Genomic DNA, 22,340 nt, shown 5'->3' on the forward strand with positions numbered 1-22,340 from the left:
CAGCAGAATCCCATGATTTCCAGGCTCAAGCTTGTTTCCTACAGAGAAGCTGCTGCAACCCAGTACTGAAAGTCTGTTTTCTCTAACCAATTCTGCTAAAAAAAAAAAACTCCAGCTAGACAGAGGACAAGGAAGAAAGGAGGCATGCTTTTAAAAGCCTTTGTTAAAAAAAGTTCCTTGTAAGAGGTTTTCTGTACAAGAAAAGCTACGGGGCAAAATGGTCATCAAACAATGATGTAGTTATACTCTGATCATGAATACAGTATAGTTAAATACCAAAAATGTTTAGACTGAGATTCTTTTGACTGGCACAAGTATAACATTGTAGGCAGCAGCATAGTAACAACAATGAGAAGGCAGAAAAGGCCATTGCTCTTGGGAGGAAATAATATATGGACATGGAGAAAAAAAAACTGTTATGCCAGTTTCTGAACTGCTCCAGAGTTGGGCAGGGCAGTTTTCTTTCCAAACAATAACAGTTGCCCACTGCTGCTGCACATCCTTGCAAAAACTGCACTATGGACCATTATGCTGGCAAAACCCATCACTAAGATTCTTGCTGAAATCTGCCAGATTCTGAGTTAGTTGCCAAACATGTAATAAAACATTTTCCCCACTGTTTTACAGTATCTTTTGAATGCCATTCAATGCTTTCCCATTTGGTGCTCCACTGGCAATACTGCTAAGGGGACTTATACAACAGGCTCTTCCCCCAGATCGTCCTCAGAACTAAATCCCATTAGCTGCCCATTAATTATAAATAATAATAATAATAATAATAATAATAATAATAATAATAATAAAATTTTATTTATGTTTCCCCACCTCTCCCGGTTGGATCGAAGCGGGGTTACAGACTAAGTAAAATCACAGTATATGCACTAAAATTCTCTAAACGAATTACTAAATTTCATTCAAATTCTTGTGTGGTCTCTCTCACTAACTATAAGGGATTACAGTCGGCCTTTCTTATACATGGATTTTTTATACACGGATTTAAGCATACACAGATTGAAAATGTTCCAAAAAAGTATAAATTTACCTTGATTTTCCATTTTTTATAAGGGACACCATTTTGCTCTGTCATTATATTTAATGGGACTTGAGCATACACGGATGTTGTTATACACAGGAGATCTTGGAACCAAACCCCAGCGTATAACAAGGGTCCACTGTATAATATTGCTTCATGTTAAACAACTCTTTTCCTTAGTTTTTCTAACCAAAGCATCCATTATTTACCTTATTCTGACTGGTCAAGTTTCCTTAGACACATATTGCTGACAGTCTATGCTGGTTAGGAGACAGGGTGGACTTTGCTTTCCATGGGTGATCTGATAAATTCAGCTGTCTACGTGCCTACCTAACTTCCTTAATATCCTACAGTACAAGAGGGCATACACTATTCTTTATGTTTGGTTGATTTGGTAATGCACTTTTTCTTTTCTTTTCTTTTTTACATAGGCTTACTCATCATGAGACAACAGATTTCTTTTAATAAAAGTAAGTAGTAGTCTTGAGCCGAGAAATCCAAAATATTAAATAGCCCACACCCATAAAGTTTCTAAGAATGTTTTATTATTTATTCAATCCCATACTGGGATGCAAATATTTATCTTCTATGCCAAATACTTAAAAAGGAGCCAGAATCAAAGATATTCCCCAACTGTATTTAACAAGTTTGCAGACACTTTCATACAAGTACAAGGTTGTCAGCATTTCTGACAGTAAAGTGAGCTTACTCCAATCACTCATCAGACATAACACAAATGTTACTGTAAATGATTCCAATTAATTTTCTAATAAGCTTTACACACATACATACACAGGAACACACTACACAATAAAATAGTGATGAATGCATTATTTGCATTAAGAGTTTTAAATCTTTAAACTGGCTTTCATAGACAAGGTCAGACTTTAGAACAAACAAACATCCATTATATAGCAAGTAACAGCCATCCATAAAATAAATTTAATGGATGCTAGAATGTCAGCCATTAAAATGATTACTTGTAGACATACTAGGCCTAAGCCTTTGATCTTTAAATACAGTAACTAAATATCCTTGCTTCCAAACACACACATAGTTATCTGCACAGATTTTAACACAGTCTTCATTTAAGACAAAACCAAGATTGTTTTTCCTATAGTGCTTAGTCCTCCTGATTATCTAAATCCAAAACATGATTATGACATTTACAATTTACTTAACTGTAGCACACCCTAATGGTCTCTGAAACAGATAAGCAGATAAACTGACCAATACACAAACAAATTGGTCATTTTTGTGCTGTTTGAACAGAAGTAGCCTTAACCCGAAAAGACTACTCACACACAGCAGCATTCACCATTTCCTAAGATTAGTTTTGTTTTCATAGCAATAGTTCCTTTTCTCACTACTTGTTGCTGTCCTTGTGTGCCCCTTCAAGTCATTTCTGGCTTATGGTGACCCTACAAAGAACCTATCATGGGATTTTCTTGGCAGGTTTCTTCAGAGGGAGGTTGTCATTGCCATCCTCTGAGGCTAAAACTGTGTAATTTGTCCAAGGTCACCCAGTGGGCTTACAAGGTCAAGTTGAGATTCGAATCCTGCTCTCCAGAGTCCTAGTCCAAAGCTCAAACAACTACACCAGGCTAGCTCTCAACCAACAACAACATTATATATTTATATACACAACCCAAATCTATAATAAGACAGGGAATTTGATTACAGGAATGTGCACAATGTAATGAAAATGGATTGAGCTCTGTTAACCTGCACAAATGTATAAAACATTTCCACCAATTTCTGCCATGACTTCCAGTATTTAAAATGGGAATGGCATGAACAAATTTTGGTAATCTCAATTCTCACAAGATCCAAGCATCACAAAGAAAGTTGAGGTAGGACAGATTTGAAATAAAATGCACATGAATGGAAGAATGTGATTTTAGTAAGATATCAAAAGAAAAGCCTAAAAGCCCATGTAGTCTAGAATTCTATATGCTCAATGACTCATCACTATCTATGGGATGGAAGAAAGTGGATACAACTGCACTCTTTCATTTAAGTACACCAACAACTTACATGCAGTGGAATGTGGCTTCCAACACTAAAGGCAACATAAAGCCATCACACCTAGTAGCTACTTACAGTCTTATCCTCCATGAATTTGTTCAAGCACCTTGGTGAAGGCCATCCTAACACCATGGGGTGGTGAATCTTGCAATTAAATTATGCACTGTGTGGAGAAACTCTTCTTTCATACAACTTAGGTGGGTGAACTGAGGTCTAAGTGCTCTGAGCATGTAGATGAGATAAGACTCCCCTTACCTACTCTAAAAACCATGCATCATTTTATGCACTTCGATTGTCTTCCCTACCAGAGCAAAACAATCCTAACTAAACCTTATAACCTTTCTTCAAAAGGAAGTTGCCCCATTCCCTTAATCTTTTCTGTTACATATCTAGATCTATAACATCCTTTTTAGAAACAGTGACTTTTTAGATACAGTAGCATTCAAAGTGTTGTTTCAACATAGTTTTGTGTAAGGGCAGAACGATATGGACAGTTCTGGTTTTGATTCTATTTTCCCAGTTATGCTCAATGTAAGGACTTTCTTTTCTTCTCCCCCCTTTTTTTTTTAAATCGTCAATATGCCTGGTGTAACGCCAAATTTTCCTTCTGGATTAGTTATCATCTGATTGGATCCAATCAGTGTTTATGTGACTTTAGGATTTTTGCTCCCTATATGAATGAATTTACACATGCTGCTTACACATCATTTGTAATTTCAATCTTTAATATCCTTATTATGGTAAAATTAATTCACTGTTAAGGTTTATTCAGTTAAAACTATTCTCATAGCCTGTTTACTATTAAATTATTTTACTCCCTCCCACAGGGAAAAGAGTAAAGCAGGAGTGTGAACAATTCTGCAATTGTATTACTGGAACACTATTGCTTAACTCTCCACATAAGCTTTATGATAGATCCTATATCCAATACCTTCAAATTTATTGCTCTACACATACCGTGTAAAAAATTAGTCTAAGAGAAGGCACCTGGAATCTTCATTCCAGATGTTAACTCCTGTTTATGCTTGACAGGATTTTTCTTCAAAGCATCAGATTCCTGCTCATAAGAAAATGTTTCTGATGTGTTTTTCCATGCCAAATACATAAGTTCTAGCATTGTAAGAGGGTTTCTGTTTAATTGCATTGCATTACAGCAGGTAATAATCTAAGCACCTCAATTCTACAATTTATTGGTATAAAGGCCAGCTATAATAACTTAAGTCAGCCTCTTCTGTGGGTAATAACTCAGTTCATACTTTTTCACATGTGACCTCACTCATGTACTAAACACAGGCAGAATAAATGCAAAGCACGAGTTGCCAATGAATTGATCTTCCAGGTCTTTGAAACATAGTGGATTGCTCCTTTAGCCAGCCTGAGAATGATAGGATGACACTTAGCATTAATTATTCTAGGAAGTCTGAAGGAGCAAGCCACCCCCCCTTCCAGGGGGTGCAAAAAACCCCAAACCTATTTCTGTCTGTACTTTGACTTTAATCTATTGTCTCATTATGAGTAATTAAACTGAGAGTGAGACTAAACAGACTTAACAGCATTTTTGGTCCCCTGCCTTAACCTACAGGCACAAGGGAATAACCCATCAGGGCAGTGATGGTGAACCTTTTACAGACCGAGTGCCGAAACTGCAACTCAGATCCCACTTATTTATTGCAAAGTGCCACATCCCTCTGGCTTTCTAGTAAGAAACTCTGGCAAACTCTATGCTAGGGTGACAGCGTGTGTGCCCACAGAGAGGGCTCTGAGTGCCACCTCTGGCACGCATGCCATAAGTTTGCCATCACTGCACTAGGGAGCCCTGGTGGCACTGCAGCCACAACATTGTGAGTTCATTCCCAGAGGGCTCCAAGCTGACTCAGCCTTCCATCCTTTCGTAGGTCAGTAAAATAAGTACCCAGCTTATTGGAGGAAATTGGCTTACAGATTGTAAACTGTTTAGAGAGTGTTTAGTTCACTATGAAAAACTATAGTAATGTAAATGCTACTGCTATGCTGTTGCTCCTTCAGACTTCCTAGAATGATAATTCACAGTAAGTGTTAACCTCACATTTCATTTCCCCAAGTCTGCCAGTGAAATGGTGTATTTCGAAGTGTTACATCCTTACACACTAAAAGACAGTAATTTGTGAAAGTGTTTGCTGTGTGTGTTCTATTATATCTGCTAATAATTAACAGAATTAGTAAAGTTGTCCACTTTAAAAGCCAGATGTAGCTGGTGCATAGCAGAAAGCAGAGCAAGTATATCTGCCAAGTGTCCAAGATTAAGACAAACAGTTGCTCTGCTTTTCTGTAAGGTTTTCAGTCTTTCTCCTCTAAGCAGCAGTATCCTGTACATACTGAAACCACAACCATTAATCTGCAGGAGCTGAGCAGGGTGGATGGGGACAGGGTGACCAGAAGTCTCTCATTTATAGGGTTGCCATAGGTTGAAGTTGACCCGAAGGCAACTAATAACAACAATGTTCGCTATGCCATCTTGCAGAAAAGCTAATAGCTCTTTTATCTGAGCATTGTCAGGTATAACTAAATTCTGAGAGCACCACTTCTGGAATGCTTTTCAAGTGGTCTCATAACTGCACTGAGCTGACAGCCTCCTAGATGCTTTTGTTACTAACTCTGAATATTCTTGTAGCAGCAAACCTCCCCTCTCTACCTCCAAGCTGTTAGCTGCAACCATTACACTTGCGGTAGCAAACTAAACTCTGTAGTAACAGATTTTATCTTTGAGGTAGATGATAAAGTTCCTCCACCAACATGCTTTTCAGGAGAAGAAACCACAGCCCAAGAGGTCAATGTGGAGCCAACAACACAATCTGAGCATCTTGAAGCCTTATTTTTATGAGGACCCTCCAAATTACTGGCATAGGAGGAAATGCAAACAATAGATCTTTCAGCAACATCACTGCTAGAGCATCATGATTTTCTGCTTTTACATCTCTATCAACTGAAACAAATCTTTGTAATATGAAATTGTCTCCAGAAGCAAACCAATCTATTGAAAACTTCCCATAAAGTCTCTGCAGATAATTGAAAACCTGCTGATTCGGACGCCACTCTCTAGGCATGATTTTGTGCTTGTTTAGGAAATCTGCCTTCTGATTCAAAGTTCCTCTTAAATAAATAGCTGTCAATAAATTCAAACATTTGTCAGCCCATTTTAAAACCTTTGCTGATTCTTTTATCGGCTGCTGACAATGCAAACTCTCTTGGTTGAAAAGATATGCCTTCACTGTCATGTTGTCTGTCTTGATTTGAAAACTGTGATGCTCTATCAATGGCACAAAGCGAGGTACAGCTAGTCTCACTGCTCTCATTTCTAACAGATTGATGATGAGTTCCTTCTCTGATTGATCATTCTCCTTGTATAGCCTAGTCAGAGCAGCGAGACCCCCACCCAACTTGACTTTCATCCATTGTAACTGTTACTTTCCTCTGTGGTACAAAAGAACTGTCCTTATCTAATGCTTATCTAATCCTGGATAACCACCATCTCAATTTTTTTGTTTACCTTAGCTGGTAAAGTCAAATTACAATAATTATAATAAATTATAATATTTTCTTACTAATTTTTTTGGTGAGGTCTTAGGAACAGCTGCACTGTTCTGGTATGGAATTGAGCTAAGGTACAATTTGACACTAACATTCCCAATACCTGTGCCAGAGACATTATGTCTGCTATACTCTCCTGAAGCAACTCTGTCACTCCAATTTTTATTTCCTTTCTTTCTTCTGAAATTTATTAAAAACCCATGGCCCTGCAGGCCTTTTAATGTTGTCAGTAGCTCTGATTCAGCCTTCCTTTTACTCTCAACTTTCAAAAAATGTCTTCCAACCTTCCCTCTATCAGTATTTCTTTCACATCTGTATTGACTAAAATTTTTAGACTTATACATGAATATATACAGTATGTTCTTTAATATTACTTCTGTCATGTGTTCAGAGGCTCCCTTCTCAATAGCCAATTGAATCTTTCCAGTGCTTTATTCATTTTCCTCTCCCTCTGCAACCAGTGCACCTGCTGTCTTAACAGTGATTGTTTTAAAATGTCCTTTGACCGCTTCCTTTTCTCAGAAGGTAAGTGGTGCTCTCCCGGTTCACCTTCTGAGTTCTGTGTTCTTCTCTTTTTCTTGGCCAAAACAGTAGCCAAAGTGTTTGATTTTAATTTTATTTTTAGTAGAAGAATTAGGACGTTTTGATAGATTTCCTTGCAAGGAAATTAAAAACTGAGAGAGAGACAAGAGTGAAGGGACCTAATATTTACTAACTGTCTTAAATTCCATCTGGGAGAAAGGTGATATATATCCCAGAAACAAACAAACAAACAAAGGAATCGTGGGTACCATGTCTTGATGTGCTAAAACAGGAGAATAAACTATTTGTTGTGGACTGCTCCTGAGAATGATACATAGTGAAAAAAATGAATACAAGAAAGGAACATAATTGAGTTGTCTCACTGATGCTTCACTCACTATTAACAAAATTAACTCTTCTCTAAAGTCTTTCAGTTGTTATGTTGCTAGACTATTGCAAATGTTGTTTTTAATTTGTAATTATCTTAGAATTATTTTTTAAAGTTCTGTTTTGCTATTACCTACAAATAAACAGAAGCATAGATTTTACGAAGTACATTTGTTCATCTCCAGTTTACGAAAGCAGCCACAGAATAGAATTAGTAATTACAACATAAAGATACAACATATAACACACATTTTAAAGGCTCTTTTCACTTTTACTCACAGACACACAGTTGCAGAATGTAAGAACCTTTGAAGATGTAAATTAAACATGCTGTTCCAGACCTAATAAAAGGCATACAGTATTAGGCCTTTTGTATAAAGAGAGAAAAGACCCTTTTTAAACACTATGATGTGTTCCAGACGCGCAAAAAGTATGTACTAGATACGTACTAGGGTTAGGAAAGGGCGTCCTTTCCGGACGCCCTAACCCTAGTATGTACCTAGTATGTACAAAATGGCAGTGCCCATTCTACATGGGCGCCGCCATTGGGACGTCACGACCGCGCTGCCTCCAAACGGAACGGCGTGGAAGTGACGCCCTGGCGCCGTGCGAGGGCGCCCTTTCCATGGCGCCGGAAGGAGCTCCGAAATGGAGCTCCTTCCAGGTTTCTGGCACTGGGCGCAGCCTTTACACGGCTGCGCCAGCATCACAAAAGAGAAAGGGGCCGAGTGGCCCCTTTCTCTTTGTCCCCGCTGCTGTCGGGTGTCCTTGGGGCATGAAGCCCCAAGGACACCCCTTTCCAGGCCGCGGGGAAACGGTCTGGAAAGCAGCGGATTGGGGCCTCAGAGGCTGCCAACGGTGGCAGTTGAGGCTCTGATCCGGCAGGGAAAGGGGCGGGAACAGGCCGCCCCAAAACGGTGGTCTGTAAACCGCCTAAAAACCCCATAATGCATTATGGGTCAGTTTATTCATTTTAAAACCCCTTCACTACGGGCATTATGTTAGGAACCTATATTTTGCTTAAAGGAAATATTAATTCACGCAAGACAGATTTTATACTGTGGAAATATTCTTTTCAACGGCCATCAAGTTAACTTTGAATATGGTGACTATAAATGAGGAACCTGCTAGACAACCATTCTTCAACAACCCTGCTCAAGTCTTGATAGCACTGGGCTATGGTTTCCTTGATTGAGTCCATCTTGCTGCTCTCTCTCTCTCTCTCTCTCTCCCACTTCGTACTTTACCAAGCCGCTCTGATAGCCTTTAGGGCTGAAGGGCGGGGTATAAATACCATAAATAATAATAATAACAACAACTATAACAAATAAATAATAATTATCAATGTTGCCAACAAACGATGTCATCTCATGATATTGCAAAGTATGACAACCTCAATTGTGTCAGTTTGGTTTCTAGGGAGCATTCAGACTAGATTTGTTTTTCCTCAGAGTGTACATTACCTGTATACCCTGAATCCCACTGGGTGTCGCTTGGTGTGGTCCACACCCCTTGCATCCTCTAGAGATGCCCCTCAGGACAGTATCCATGTTTCTCTGATGGCCTTCTACTGACAGGCAAAACCCTTCCTTTTCAGACAGGCATTCAAAATAGAATGCTTTTATAGAATGGCCCGGGGGTTCTATATTGTTTAAATGTTTTTTGAGGCTTTTTATCTTTTTAAAGTATTTAGTATTTTAGTATTGAATTTGTTTTCATTATTCCAGTAATTTAATCCTATTTTAACGTATTGTTTTTGTATGTTTTTAACTGTATGGAATTTTTTTAACGTTGTAAGCTGTCGTGAATCCCAGTCTTGGGAGAAGGATGGGATAATATTAGTAATAATAATAATAGTTAACCTTAGCCAACAAGTGTTGCTTATATAGCAAGCTTTAGAAAAAACCAAATTAAAAATTCTAATGTACACTTTCCGAATACTTTCCGAAATTACCTTTGGTTTAGGTTTGCTTATTTTACAATGAAAAGACTGGATATTAGCCCTGCATTTCAGCAGCTGCCTGACAGTCAGAGGTGAGTGGGCAGGTAGATGGGAGAAAATCCCTCTATTCTGTCTCTGGCACATAAATCCATCTGAGAAGAGGCTCTATGCATTGCAGAGAATGCAACAGGTTACTCAAGGAGGGGGTCAGCTCCCCATCACTTCTTTCTGAGCAAGCTAGTCATTTTCATTTTTTATTTCACAAACTATTAACATTGGTGGATTCTTTTGCAAGGTTGTTGTATATAACAATTTGGAAGAATAGTGAAGTCAATATATCTGATGGGTGAGTTGATGCCTCCATACTTAACACCATTGTTTTCCAACTGCAGCTTTCAGGTTCCTTGCTGTAATACTGAGTATCATCCTGTCCTACGGAATCAATAGAAGTATTTAATAAACAACTTTTGAAAAATAAAAACTAATCTAATAAAGATACATCAGAGAAAGTACTGGGGAGAAATGAAAAGTTACTACACTTGATCTTAACCAAAAGGCCGAGAAGCAAAAATGTAAAGTTAACTGTTCATGAACTATCAGGCCCACCACCTCAGTACACCAATGATGTATGTCTTCAAAAAGCACAAATAATAAGATGAAGTAACTAGAATATCTTTTTAGTGGCATGTGTGTGACCTTGGAAAACTATTGTTCCTTGCATTAGGAATATGCTGCCAGAGTAGTTCTCATTTGTTTCAGTTTGGCAATTTGCTGATACAGTAGCATTTACATATGCACAGAAGCAGTCATCCTACAGATCTATAATTTCATTCTCAACAGCATTTGTGAGTTGTCTCTTTCAAAAAACAAAAATGGTGGGATATGAGGGTACTTATATTCATTTAGTGTTCACATCATCCCTCTCACGAACATGGACAGCTTTTTCATGAAAACATAAGGCATAGTAAACTAATCAGGTTTTAACATGAGAACAACTACAAAACTGCAGACAAGTAACCATATTTATCTGAAAATGTTGCAGGGGTAGTGATATGGGTCACAAGAAAAATTCAACATCCATTTGAAGTGATACCTTTATCTGACCAACCAATAATGTAGACCACTACACCAACACTTCCTTTTCCATGCACACTGTTTTATTAACTCTACCTGTTGAAGAAGACTGCAAAGTTTCAATGGTTAGTCTGATATATTTTTTGATTGGCGGAATAATATTTTATCAGCACAGGATTTTTTTTGTTTTCAAATTTAGCTTATAAAGGAAAATATAATGATCTTCATATTTTTCATTCATCATAAAGGAAAAAAATAGCTTGACTGAAAATCATATGTTGAGGTTCACTTCAATCTAGAAAATGGCTAAACATCTTGGTTAATTACAGGGAGAAAGATTGCAAAGACTTCTTCTTATCACCCTGCAATATTTTCAATGCTTATTTTAGAAATATTTCAAATTGGTTTTTGCCTCTATTTCTCCTACCTCACCATCCTGATGAAAACAAGGTGTACCTAACAGAAAAAATTACTTACATGAGCACATTTAAAGTTGTTTAAATGGTTAAGATGTGGCAACCTTAATTATTTTTCAAATAGAAGCCTGCCGTAAACAAGAGTTATTAATTGAAATAAATGGAAGTTCAAGAGGCAAAAGCAAACAGTACTAAAGGCTTGGTTTGAGATGAATAAAAAGTACATAATTGTATTGGAAAACATTCAGTTCTGGGCTCTCTGCCATACAGGAAGAGTGTTTAATTATCAACACTGACATAACAATATCAACAGAAGACTGAATTTTTAAAAACTGCATGGGATTTCTTAATGCTCTTGATTCATTTCCACCCAAAGAAGAGACAAGGCTCTTCATTTATCTTTAAACTTATTCATGAGCTGTGAAGTATACATTCTGTGAAAACCAGCTACTAATTTGAAAGTTGCACTATAACAGAAATACTTGCACTTTCTAAGAATTCAGTAAAAATCTTCAAACTTATACTGTTTACCAAGGAGATGTTTTGCCTCCAATTTCGAAAGTAATCTCCAAAGTAATATTTATAAGAGGTATCAGAAGTAACAATTTTTAGTTATCCGGGGTACCATTCAACATCATGCAAGCAGAACTGCACAATGGAACTCTCCCTTTCCCTCTGATAGCAGATGCTGTTCAAGTGGTGGCTGGACACAGATTGCTTCCATTCTAATTAAAAAATTACAAAAATGAAAGGCTCCAATCAATGGGTTCATTGGAATCTATTATTTTTATATATATTTTATATAATATTATCTATTATAGGCCAGTGATGGTGAACCTTTTAGAGACTGAATGCCCAAACTCACTGGCTTTCTCACACTGGGTGTCACTCAACATTTAAAAAATTCTGACTTGATTCTTCAGCCGGGTTCAGTACAAAAATGCCCAAACTAGCACTTTGCACTTTGGTCCTCTTGCCACTCACTATCCTCCAAAAAGGCAGCACTGGGGGGTTCAGGTGGGAAGGCAAACCTTGACACCCTGAATTTATATTACAGGATAGGGATTTACCAACCCACATCCCAACTAAGTACGCCTCTCTGTAAAGGTGACCTGAAGAGTCTTCTAATCTTCTGGAGCCATTTTGCAGGCCAAGAGACTCGGGAAAGAGTTGGCATCTAACCCACGCCAGGAAAAGCAGACAGTGGGACCTATATCACGATTTCAGTTATACTGAAAAGAGTAGCCAAGTGGGAAAGTACAAAAAATACACATCACACTGGTCTTGGTATCAGCAATCACAACAGATGTCAAAAATATTGTTTATAAACTGACTGAGCATTTTTTTCAATGTCTAGGAAAATAAACTTGATTTATATTATCCCCCAAATATTTACTAAATTAGCCCTATAGAGTTATTTTAATCATTCTCCTACCCTTACACATTTGTTTTTACAAGACAAAATTCTATTTCACCACAACCTACATGGCAGGTCCTTTCTGAACAGATGCGCTCAGTGCTGCAAACTACAAATACAGATTTACAATAGCAGGAATAAGTCTAGATACAGGTTGAGTATTCCTTATCCAGCATGCCAAAATACTCCAAAATTGTCCGCATTGGTGGCTGATAGTGATGCCTTTTGTTTCTAATGGTTCAATGTACACAAACTTTGTTTTATGCACAAAATACTAAAAATATTATGTAAAAAATTACCTGCAGGTTCTATCTCTAAGATATCTCATTATGTACATGCAAATATTCCAAAATCCAAAAAAATATAGAATCCAAAACACTTCTGGTCCCATGCATAAAGGATAAGGGAGATCAAATCTACCTTATATACATTCATACTGTTTTACAATTAAGGTTTAGTTGGGCTTTACAGCTGATTAGGGATCTGAACTGATATTTCCCATGGCAGTCTGTTGGCCCCCATTTCAGTAGAATGGTGAATCTGCTCCTGGTTTAAGTCTGACGTTTAAGGGAGCTATCCATGGTGCTAAATTGTGGCTAGGGTTCAGTACTTCAACAGTTCCTTTAATGTTCATATTAAATCCCAGAGCAGATTCCATTGACATGGAAGCCACCAGCTACCACTGATGACAGGACACCATAATAATCACTAAAGAACTAAAAGAAAGATATAAAACAGTGGAGCAAAGTATAAAGTTGTTGTGTTAGAGAATAAGGTAGTATTTATATCCCATAATGATACCAAAACAGCAAGAAATACTTAATATTTAATCTCTAGGCAAAAGAAAAAATCAAACTTAACCAAAATTCAAGTTCCAAATAGAGATATCTACAAATTTTATTTTATTTAAATATATGTACATATACCTGTTCTTTTACAGAAGCTAGGATAGTGGTGGCAGTAGCCTCTGTTTCCATGGCTGGGCTTGTGGAAGATTCCTGGGTGGTCTGTTGCAGCGCTTCTTCTAAAGGGGTTTGCTCAGGAGCTGGCATATTGCCTGGAGAGAAAAAAATCAGTTTGATTATTTTACATTTATGTATTTGACTGACGACTTATCTTCTATCCACTAAAACATTCCATAAACCTATAATTCCTGAGGGATTCAGAGGATCTTCTTACTCTGCTCCAAAAATGACATAGACATACTGTTTTGCCTGAGGAGGGCTTACAGAGAAGAGGTGGTCTAGGAGTATTTACAGCCTTTATCTAAAAACAAACAAAAATGTACCCTCATTCATATATATATATATATGCAACTAACTTTATGTAAAACTGCTGTAACTTTATATATAAATGCATTTCTCAAGATTACCAGTTCCTTTCATCCAACAGTTTTAAGGGTCCTTCTCTGTGGCTATAAATCAATTCTGCTTCCCACGGTTTCTATATCAAACAGTTACTGACCAAACTATGTCAGTCATGTTTTGCAAGACAGACTGGTTTGCTTGATGGAAGCTACTAACACCCACATCCAATCTATATACCTCATTGAAGATGTATTCATGCCACCCTTGATTTTTGATATTTTGTTTTCTGCAACCTGCAACTAAAATGGATTTAACTGGCCTCATTACTATATGATCTTCACAAGATACTTAACAATGTGATGGTGAAAAATATATACAGTACAAAGGTAAGCAAACAAAAACCAACTGGCACTTGTTGGTCATACAACAATGAGTCAATACTTGGTAGAAACACTTATGGCAGCAATAACAGCTATAAATCTTCTTGACAATGCATCTACTCACCTTTCACATGTAGATTTTGTTATTTTTGCCTATTCCTAGTACAATTGCTCAATCTCAGTCATACTGGATGGAGGGAATCATCGATTAACAGAAACCTTTAAGTCTTGCCATAGGCGCGTTACAGACCGCCCCTTTGGGGCAGCCTGTAGGCGCTCCTTTCCCCGCCGGATCGGGGCTCCAGCTGCCAGAACGGCAGCCTCTGGGGCCCCGATCTGCCGCTTTCCAGGCCACGGGGAAGCGGCAAAAGGCCACTTCCCCATGGCCTGGAAAGGGGTGTCCTTGGGGCTTCAAGCCCCAAGGACACCCGGTGGTGGCGGGGAGGAGGAAAAAGGGGTCGCTTGGCCCCTTTCTTCCGTGTTGCTGGCGCAGCCGTCTAAAGGCTGCGCCAGTGATGCAAATCCCAGAAGGAGCTCCGTTTCGGAGCTCCTTCTAGCGTTGTGGAAAGGGCGCTCTAGGCGCCCTCGTGCAGCGCAAAGACGTCACATCCACGCCGCCTCATTTGGAGGTGGAGCATTCGTGACGTCGTAATGATGGCCCCCGTGTGGAATGGGCGCCGCCATTTTAATAAATAATAATAATAAAAGCTTTATTTTTAGCCCGCCTTTCCTGGGATCAAGACGGGTCACAACAGCCAAAAACACAATACAATCAATATACAACAAAATTAAAATACAGAAAATACAAAAAACTTACAACATCTTACAACAGTTAAAATCCAGCTAAAAAGTTTTCCAACTAGCACAAAATTGCAAAAACAATGAGGAGAGAGAAGGGGGCAACATGAAATGTTAGGGGTAAGCCTGCTGGAACAAAAAAGTTTTAAGCCCCTTTTTGAAGTATTCCAGGGAGGTGGCCGAGCGGAGCTCGTCCGGAAGCGAGTTCCAGAGGATGGGGCCCGAGATAGAAAAGGCCCTCTGAGTGGTGGGAGAATACCTTGCCTCTGGGACACGTAACAATTGCTTCCCAGCAGATCTGAGTGTGCGGGGCGGAATGTACGGACTCGATCCGTACTAGAGTTAGGGGCATCCAGAAGGGACGCCCCTTTCTAACCCTAGTACGGACCCAGTCTGAGCTTTCACTAGACCATTCTAAGGTGAGGTGTGTATGAATATTTCTGCAAGGTTTTACATACAGTGGTGCCTTGGGATACGAAATGATCGGGTTACGAAATTTCCGGGATACGAAAAAGTTGGATTGGCAAAAACTGTTTCGGGTTACGAAATATTTTTCGGGTTACGAAATTCATTTCGGCGCGAAATTCAAATGCTGCAAAGTGCAGCTATAGGCTTTCCAGTGCTAACGGAAAGCCTTTTCGGGTTACAAAATTTTCGGGTTACGAAAGGAATGGCGGAACGAATTAATTTCGTAACCCGAGGCACCACTGTATATTTCTGGTGTGCTCTGTATACCTCTGTACTTCTGTGGTCTGAAAAGAAGTCAGCACGAACTCTTCCAACTTTAAAAGGCTTCACTGCCTAGAAGAATCTCTTATTCACTAAAGATTACCAGACAAGACAATACTTACAAGCCTGCAAGCTTGTTTCTTTACTTCAAGTAGAACATCTCTCTTTATTAAATGCTCTGAGTCCTATCTAGTCTAAATACCATTTGTCTAGTCTTTTCCTTTCAAATACATTCAAAGACCAGTCAATTTTTGCATCCTTTCTTCGCACATTTTTAAGTAAAGTTACACAGACTGTATGAAATCAGGACAAGACCAGCATAATATACACAAAATGTGTTTGCATTATTTCTACTATATAAACCTATTAGTTTAAATGTATTTCCTAATGAGCCAAAAGTGTTTGCAGAAGACAGGTACAATATATTGAACTAATATTTTCAAAGAGCAAAGGATTCCAAGGTTGTCTTGAATGGGAACAGCTAACTTTAGGAACCAATTTCATGAAGAACCAGTGGCCTAAACACTCCCACACCCGACCTCTAAGAAGAATCAGTGCTGTTATCTAAGATTTGATATACTGTTTCAGCATGGATATGGTTCATTTCTTCTAGAGCAATACATCTTATACTTCTCAACACCAAATTTAAGCTGCCATTTTAGTGGGCAGCATTTTTAAAAAAGTAAATCCATTCAAAAATTCTTTTGGTCATAGCTAAAGTCAGTTGCAAATTTTGCTGCCTCCATATTCAAACTGTTCACAGAATATTAATTATTGAGTTTGGAAATATTAATTCTCCCTTTCCAAGAGACATTTGGCTTCAGGGGAGATTTTCCCATTTGGAACATCAATAGCAAGAGACAAAGCTAGATAGAAACATACCGCTACAGGACCACTTTTTGACAGCCCTCTCTTTGAATGCTATTTAGTTATTACCAGAATCTTTTTATATGACTTGTGGTCCTCTTTCGACAAATGTAAGTATGCACAGTGCTGTATTATAAGCACACAATGAACAACCTCTACAGTATACTGTACAGTACATAGACTGAACAAAAAGGTGGTGCTTCTGCAACCACACACTGCTTTTTGTTTAATTCAGTGTCATCTTTTGTTCAGTCTGAGTACTGTACAGTATAATTGTGCATGGTGTCATCATGTACAGGTATTAATACTTATATAGTAATATTCATAATGGCACTTAAATATACAGATAAAGCTAAAGGAAATTGTAAGATTGTCAACTTGCAAAAAGAGCTAGAATTAATCAAACCTAGTGAGAAAAGCATGTGCATAAGTGGAATAGGCCGCAAATTAGGTGTCACTTGCTCAATAATCAGTACAATTGACAAGAAAGATGTCAAAGTGTTAGCCAAAATTAAAAACGCTATGCCAGTGGGAACGCTTTTAAATGTGTGGATTCAATACCAAATCAGCCACAATATTCCCCTAAGCACAAACATTTATCCAGGCCAAAGCTCTATTTAATATAATGAAGGCTAAAAAACAAGAGACATCCGTGAATGAAACATTTGAAGAAACCAGCAAAGGCTAGTTTAACAGATTTAAGACAAGGTCCAATTTGCATAATGTAGAAGTGTATGGAGAAGCAGCTGCAGAAATGTGTCCTGCATGGAAAAAATATTATAGAAGATGGTGACTACACAAAGCAATAGATTTCAGTGTAAATGAAATGCTCCTATACTGGGGGGAAATGCCAGCAAAAACTCTTATTGTAAAAGAAGAGAAATCTATGCCTGGATTCAGAGATGCAAAAGCTGGGCTAATGCTGTTGCTAAGGGCTAATGCGGTCAGCAACTGCAAATTAAAGCCTGTATTTATACCATTTAGAGAAAACTATTTAAAGAAATGGTCCCCAAACTGTGCTTTTTAAGGGATTTTGTACTTCAGTTCCCAGAATCTCAGACTATTGGCTGACATGGCTGAGGCTTTTGTGAGCTGAAGTCCAAAATCTCTTAAAGGTCACAGTTTGGGGACCACTGATTTAAAGTCTAGCTTTCCACTTTATTACAAGAGTAATGCAAAAGCTTGGGTGACTATTCATTTATTCTCAGATTATTTCAAGTCTACGGTTGAGGTTTATTTGCAGGGAACAGAAAATTCCCTTTGAGATTCTACTGCTTGTTGATAATGCTCCAAGCCACCCTGGAGCTCTCACACAGTCCTTCAAAGAAATTCAAGTTGCCTTCATGCCTGCAAATAGAACTTCACTACTGCAGCCAATGGATCAATGTGTGATTTCAGCATTTAAATGTTATTATCTAAGGAGGAATTTTGCAAAGGCTATAAATGCATTGGATAAAGATAAAGATCTTTTTGAGGGATCAAAGCAAAATAAACTAAAAGCTTTTTGGAAAGGCTTCACCATTTTGGATGGCACTAAAACAACTTCAGCTACATGGGAGGCAGTTAAAGAAACAATTTTGAAAGGTGTTTGAAAGAAACTCATCCCCACACCTATGGATGATTTTCAAGGTACTGAGGAGTCAGTGGAGCAAATCACTTCAAATGTTGTTGTCTCATGATGGGGCCCTAACTGTTGAGAATCTCCTGTTATCTGAAGAACAGAGAAGGCTGTTCAGAGAACAGAAAGCCCTGCCTGATAATGTGGCTCAGCCTATGGTAATGATGACTAAATACTGTAATTAGAAGAAGGAATCACCAAAATAGAGGACGCAATTGCATTTGGGAAAAGGTTGGTTCTAATCTTAGAAAGTTCAAAAGTAAATAGAGGCCTACAAAATCAAATAGCCTATTAGAAAACTTCTCTGAGAAAGGTGAAAGATGTCAGTGCATTGAACTTCATTGCTTTCCTATTTGAAGACACTACCTCCACAACCATCATCAGTCACCCCAATCCTTGAGATTCAGAGTTTTGAAAATGAACCCCTGTAATATCGCCATCAAAATCCCCTCTTGAAAAAGAATAAGATTGCTTGAAGTTTCCAATAATGAGGCTCAACTATATCCTTCCAATTTCCTTCAATAAATCACCATCCTTTCCCCACATATGTAAGATTCAAGATATTTAAAGGTAAGCTTTTATTCATTTATTCATACAGTACTTTTGTATACAGTCAGCACTTCACATGTGTGGCTTTGACTTTTTTGGATTTGACTGTTCACAGATTTGATTAATATGTTCTCTCTAGGTCCTCCAGTGCAACTCTATGACCAATTTTCACAAAACATTGCACTGGAGGGCCTAGAGATTCCTAGAATAAACACTTGTCTAGGAATTTATAGGTCCTCTAGCACAAATTCTACAGTCAAGCTCTGGCAGATGTTGACCACAGAGTTGCACTGGAGGACCTAGAGCAGTGATAGTGAACCTTTTAGAGGCCGAGTGCCCAAACTACAACCCAAAACCCACTTATTTATTGCAAAGTGCCATGTTCCTCTGGCTTTCTATTAACAAACTCTGGCAAACTCTGTGCTGGGACGATGTCACATGTGCCCACAGAGAGGGCTCTGAGTGCCACCTCTGGCACGCGTGCCATAGGTTCGCCATCACTGACCTAGAGATTCCTAGAGAGGTATCCTCTCAGGTTAAAAAAAAACCAATGGTTTTCTATTTGCAGTTTTTCCGCATTCACAGGGTCCTGTGTCCCTAACCCAAGCGATGCGAAGGGCCCACTGTACTTAACGGTAAGCTTTTGCTCATTTTATGGGCTGTTATTTACATTTTTCAACAGACAACATGCTCCAGCAAGCTAAAGAGAAGGATGGATTTTGTATGTCAACAACTTCCACTTTTTGACAATGCTCTGGTCCTAACCTGTTGAATAAGTGGTGAGCACCTGTTTCTTCTTTTGTAAAATGAATGGCTATTAAAGTTTTGAGACAATCTCACAGGTACTCTGAAAGTTCAAAATCCCTCTAAGATGTGTGCACTGACAATTATTATTTTTTGAAATCCCTAAGTAACAGTCCCATTCGCTTTAACACATAATTGTCTAAGCAGGCGTAAACAGTGAGAGATGATAGCACAACATTCATCTTATTCCAGCAGTTTATCACAACAAACACACTAAGTTGCTCCTGCTCAGAATCATTTACATGCAGTTTCCCTCGTATTATACAAAAAATCTGTTTTTAGATTATTATTTTTATTAATTTTTTTTGTGAAGCACTGTCTGGCATGTGCCCCATATTTTGGTACACACAAGTTTGTCTATGTGCATATAGATACACACACATGCAGAAAGACTGGAGAAGTTACTTTTTGCACTATATCTCCTATAATTCTCAAGCCAACATGACCACTGCCATTCTGGGAGTTGAACTCAAAATAACTTAATATTGGCATTGAAATGCAGCCCCTCTCCTACCTCCTTGCCATTTCCTGTTACAGGAGCACTGTTTCATCCTGAATTGTATTTGTTGAGAGCTGTATCAGATTCTGTTCTCATCACAGAAAGATCAGCTATCTGATCTGCACAACTGCATCTGAAACAACTTCTGCTACTCATTCTTTTTCACAATGTATTTTAGAGAACGTCTAACAGAAACTGGGGAAAGGAATAACTTCCTCTATTTTGCATCTGGATAGAGAACGTCTCACTAAATGACAGGTGTTCATGTCATTTAGTAGAGTCTAGGAATTTGAAATATCACATATGCATTTTCTAAACACTTTGAGCCTACACAGTTGATATGATAGTTGTCCCACATAACATAACTGAAGTCTGAAGTACCCGTATTTTCCAGCGCATAAAACAACTGGGCGTATAAGACAACTCCCAACTTTTCCAGTTAAAATACAGAGTTTGAGATATACCCGCCATATAAGACTACCCCTCTTCCAATGCACACCAAATAAAAATTAAAAAAACATTATATTTGATTTCCAAATGGTAATTTTAATTCCAATGCTTATGACATGCAGGTACTTAGCAGGAAAACTTGTTTTATACAAAGCCTGCTTGGATTGGTCAGCTCTCCCTGCCTGCCCAGCCCTGCCTGTCTCTAAGACTATCAGAGCGGTAGCGCAAACACAGCTCTTTTTTCCATACCCCAGGCGTCCTGGACGCCTGCACCTTGCTCCGCCCTTCACTTACACCTTCCCGGTGAGGTGCCCCCTCACCTTGTGATCAGGACTGCGTTAAGTCACTTCTTTCTATGAATCCTAGTGAGTGGATTTTCTTCTACCGTACTTGTACAGCGGTCGCCGCATACGGTGGTGATGCAGCCGCAATTGTTTTTGAGCTCCCCCACCATATGTGGCGACTGTGGATTCTCCAGTTCGGCTTGGAGGTTTCAGCACCTGTCTTATAAGACAACACCTGGCGTATAAGACGACCCCTGACTTTTGAGAAGATTTTCCTGTATTAAAAAGTAGTCTTATATGCCAGAAAATACACTAAATAAATTTTATTAGGCAAGACAGTTTTTGCTGTGAATTTTTTTTTACATTCTCACTTCTGATAACTATCTTTTCTTAGAGTGCATCTACACTGGCCATTTAATCCAGGGCCAGGCCAGGCCATTACGGCTTGGACCAACCATGATGCTTATCACCTGCTCTGGGCCGAATTTGGTGCAACACCATGCCGGTGTGCACATGAGCCATCCAGGCTAACACTGCATCAGCCCTGCTGGCCTATTTTAACCACCTCCTTGAAGGTAGGAGCTTCCTGAGAGTGCCTGCTTGGCATTCGGTCACTTCTGCTGAGGTCAGAACAGGGCGTCCCACCATGATGAGCAAGGAGGCAGTCACTTTACCCCCTCCTTGTTGATCACCAGGGTGCCCCATTCTGACCTCAGCAGAAGCAATGGCATGTCAGATTCTCACAGGGAACTCTTGCCCACAAGGAAGCAGTGCTGGCTTCTTTTTGTAGCCACTGCCACTGCTTCCTCATGGAAAGGAGCTTGATGTAAATCCTGCCCAGCACACCACTGCTTCTACTAAGGATAGAATAGGGCACCCCTACAATCAACAAGACAGAGCAGCTCCCTCCTTGTTGACCATGTCTGGATACCCATTTCTGGCTTCAACAGAAATGGCAGAATGTTGGGTAGTCTTTGCATGGAGCTCCTGACCACAAAGAAGCAGTGGAGATGGCTCCAAAAACTGGCCTTCCCTGCACTGCACACCATAGGGAAAGGAAACAGCATGGCTCTTTATGTGTGAACAATGGATTGGGCCATATCAACTATGTCCAATTGTCCACATTCCAAAAGAACCCGAAGTCACCCCAGGGTTTTTTGGAAAACACCAGGCGCTAGTAAAAGGTGAAAGATTTATACGATCTGAAGAGAAACCAGAGTAAGAGAAAGTCAGGCTAAGGTAGGTTGACCAGGTGTCCTCCTTTTCCAGGATCTGTCCTATATTTTAGCATTTGGTCCAGGAGAAATTTCAAAATGTCCTTCATCTTGAGCACTTGACTGAGAAGCATGGATTTACATTTGTACGAGTGTTCCCGGTTTTTATTTGGTAATGTTCTACATTTTTCTTGAATGCCCTACATTTTATCATGCCTTGTTCTCCTTTGCAATTATGACATCTGGTCACCCTGGGTTAAGGGCCAGAAACCATAGTATTTGCCCAGAAGTAATCATACATAGTGAGGATGCCAGCACCAGCTTCGGGGTGAGTTTGGAGTTTTTCCCCAATGTAAACAAGCTCTTAGACACTTAGAACTAGGTAATATGACCCAATAAGATTATTGTGCTCTGTAGAAGGCTTTGCTTCGGGGATTCACATTTCCCGCCCCAGG

General features: G+C 39.0%; 1 protein-coding gene and 1 pseudogene across 1 annotated transcript in view; both read right to left on the reverse strand.

Annotated features, from left to right (window-relative positions):
- Positions 1–22,340, reverse strand: part of PKP4 (plakophilin 4) — a 154,895-nt gene that overhangs the window by 106,190 nt on the left and 26,365 nt on the right. Inside the window, exon 2 of the mRNA XM_042458480.1 lies at positions 13,313–13,443. Coding sequence (XP_042314414.1) covers positions 13,313–13,438 — 126 coding nt within the window. The 5' untranslated portion in view covers positions 13,439–13,443. The remainder of the gene's footprint in view (positions 1–13,312; positions 13,444–22,340) is intronic.
- Positions 9,845–10,048, reverse strand: LOC121920093 (annotated as a pseudogene).

This window comes from Sceloporus undulatus, chromosome 1 (assembly GCF_019175285.1).
Source record: "Sceloporus undulatus isolate JIND9_A2432 ecotype Alabama chromosome 1, SceUnd_v1.1, whole genome shotgun sequence".
NCBI classification, from domain to species: Eukaryota; Metazoa; Chordata; class Lepidosauria; order Squamata; family Phrynosomatidae; genus Sceloporus; species Sceloporus undulatus.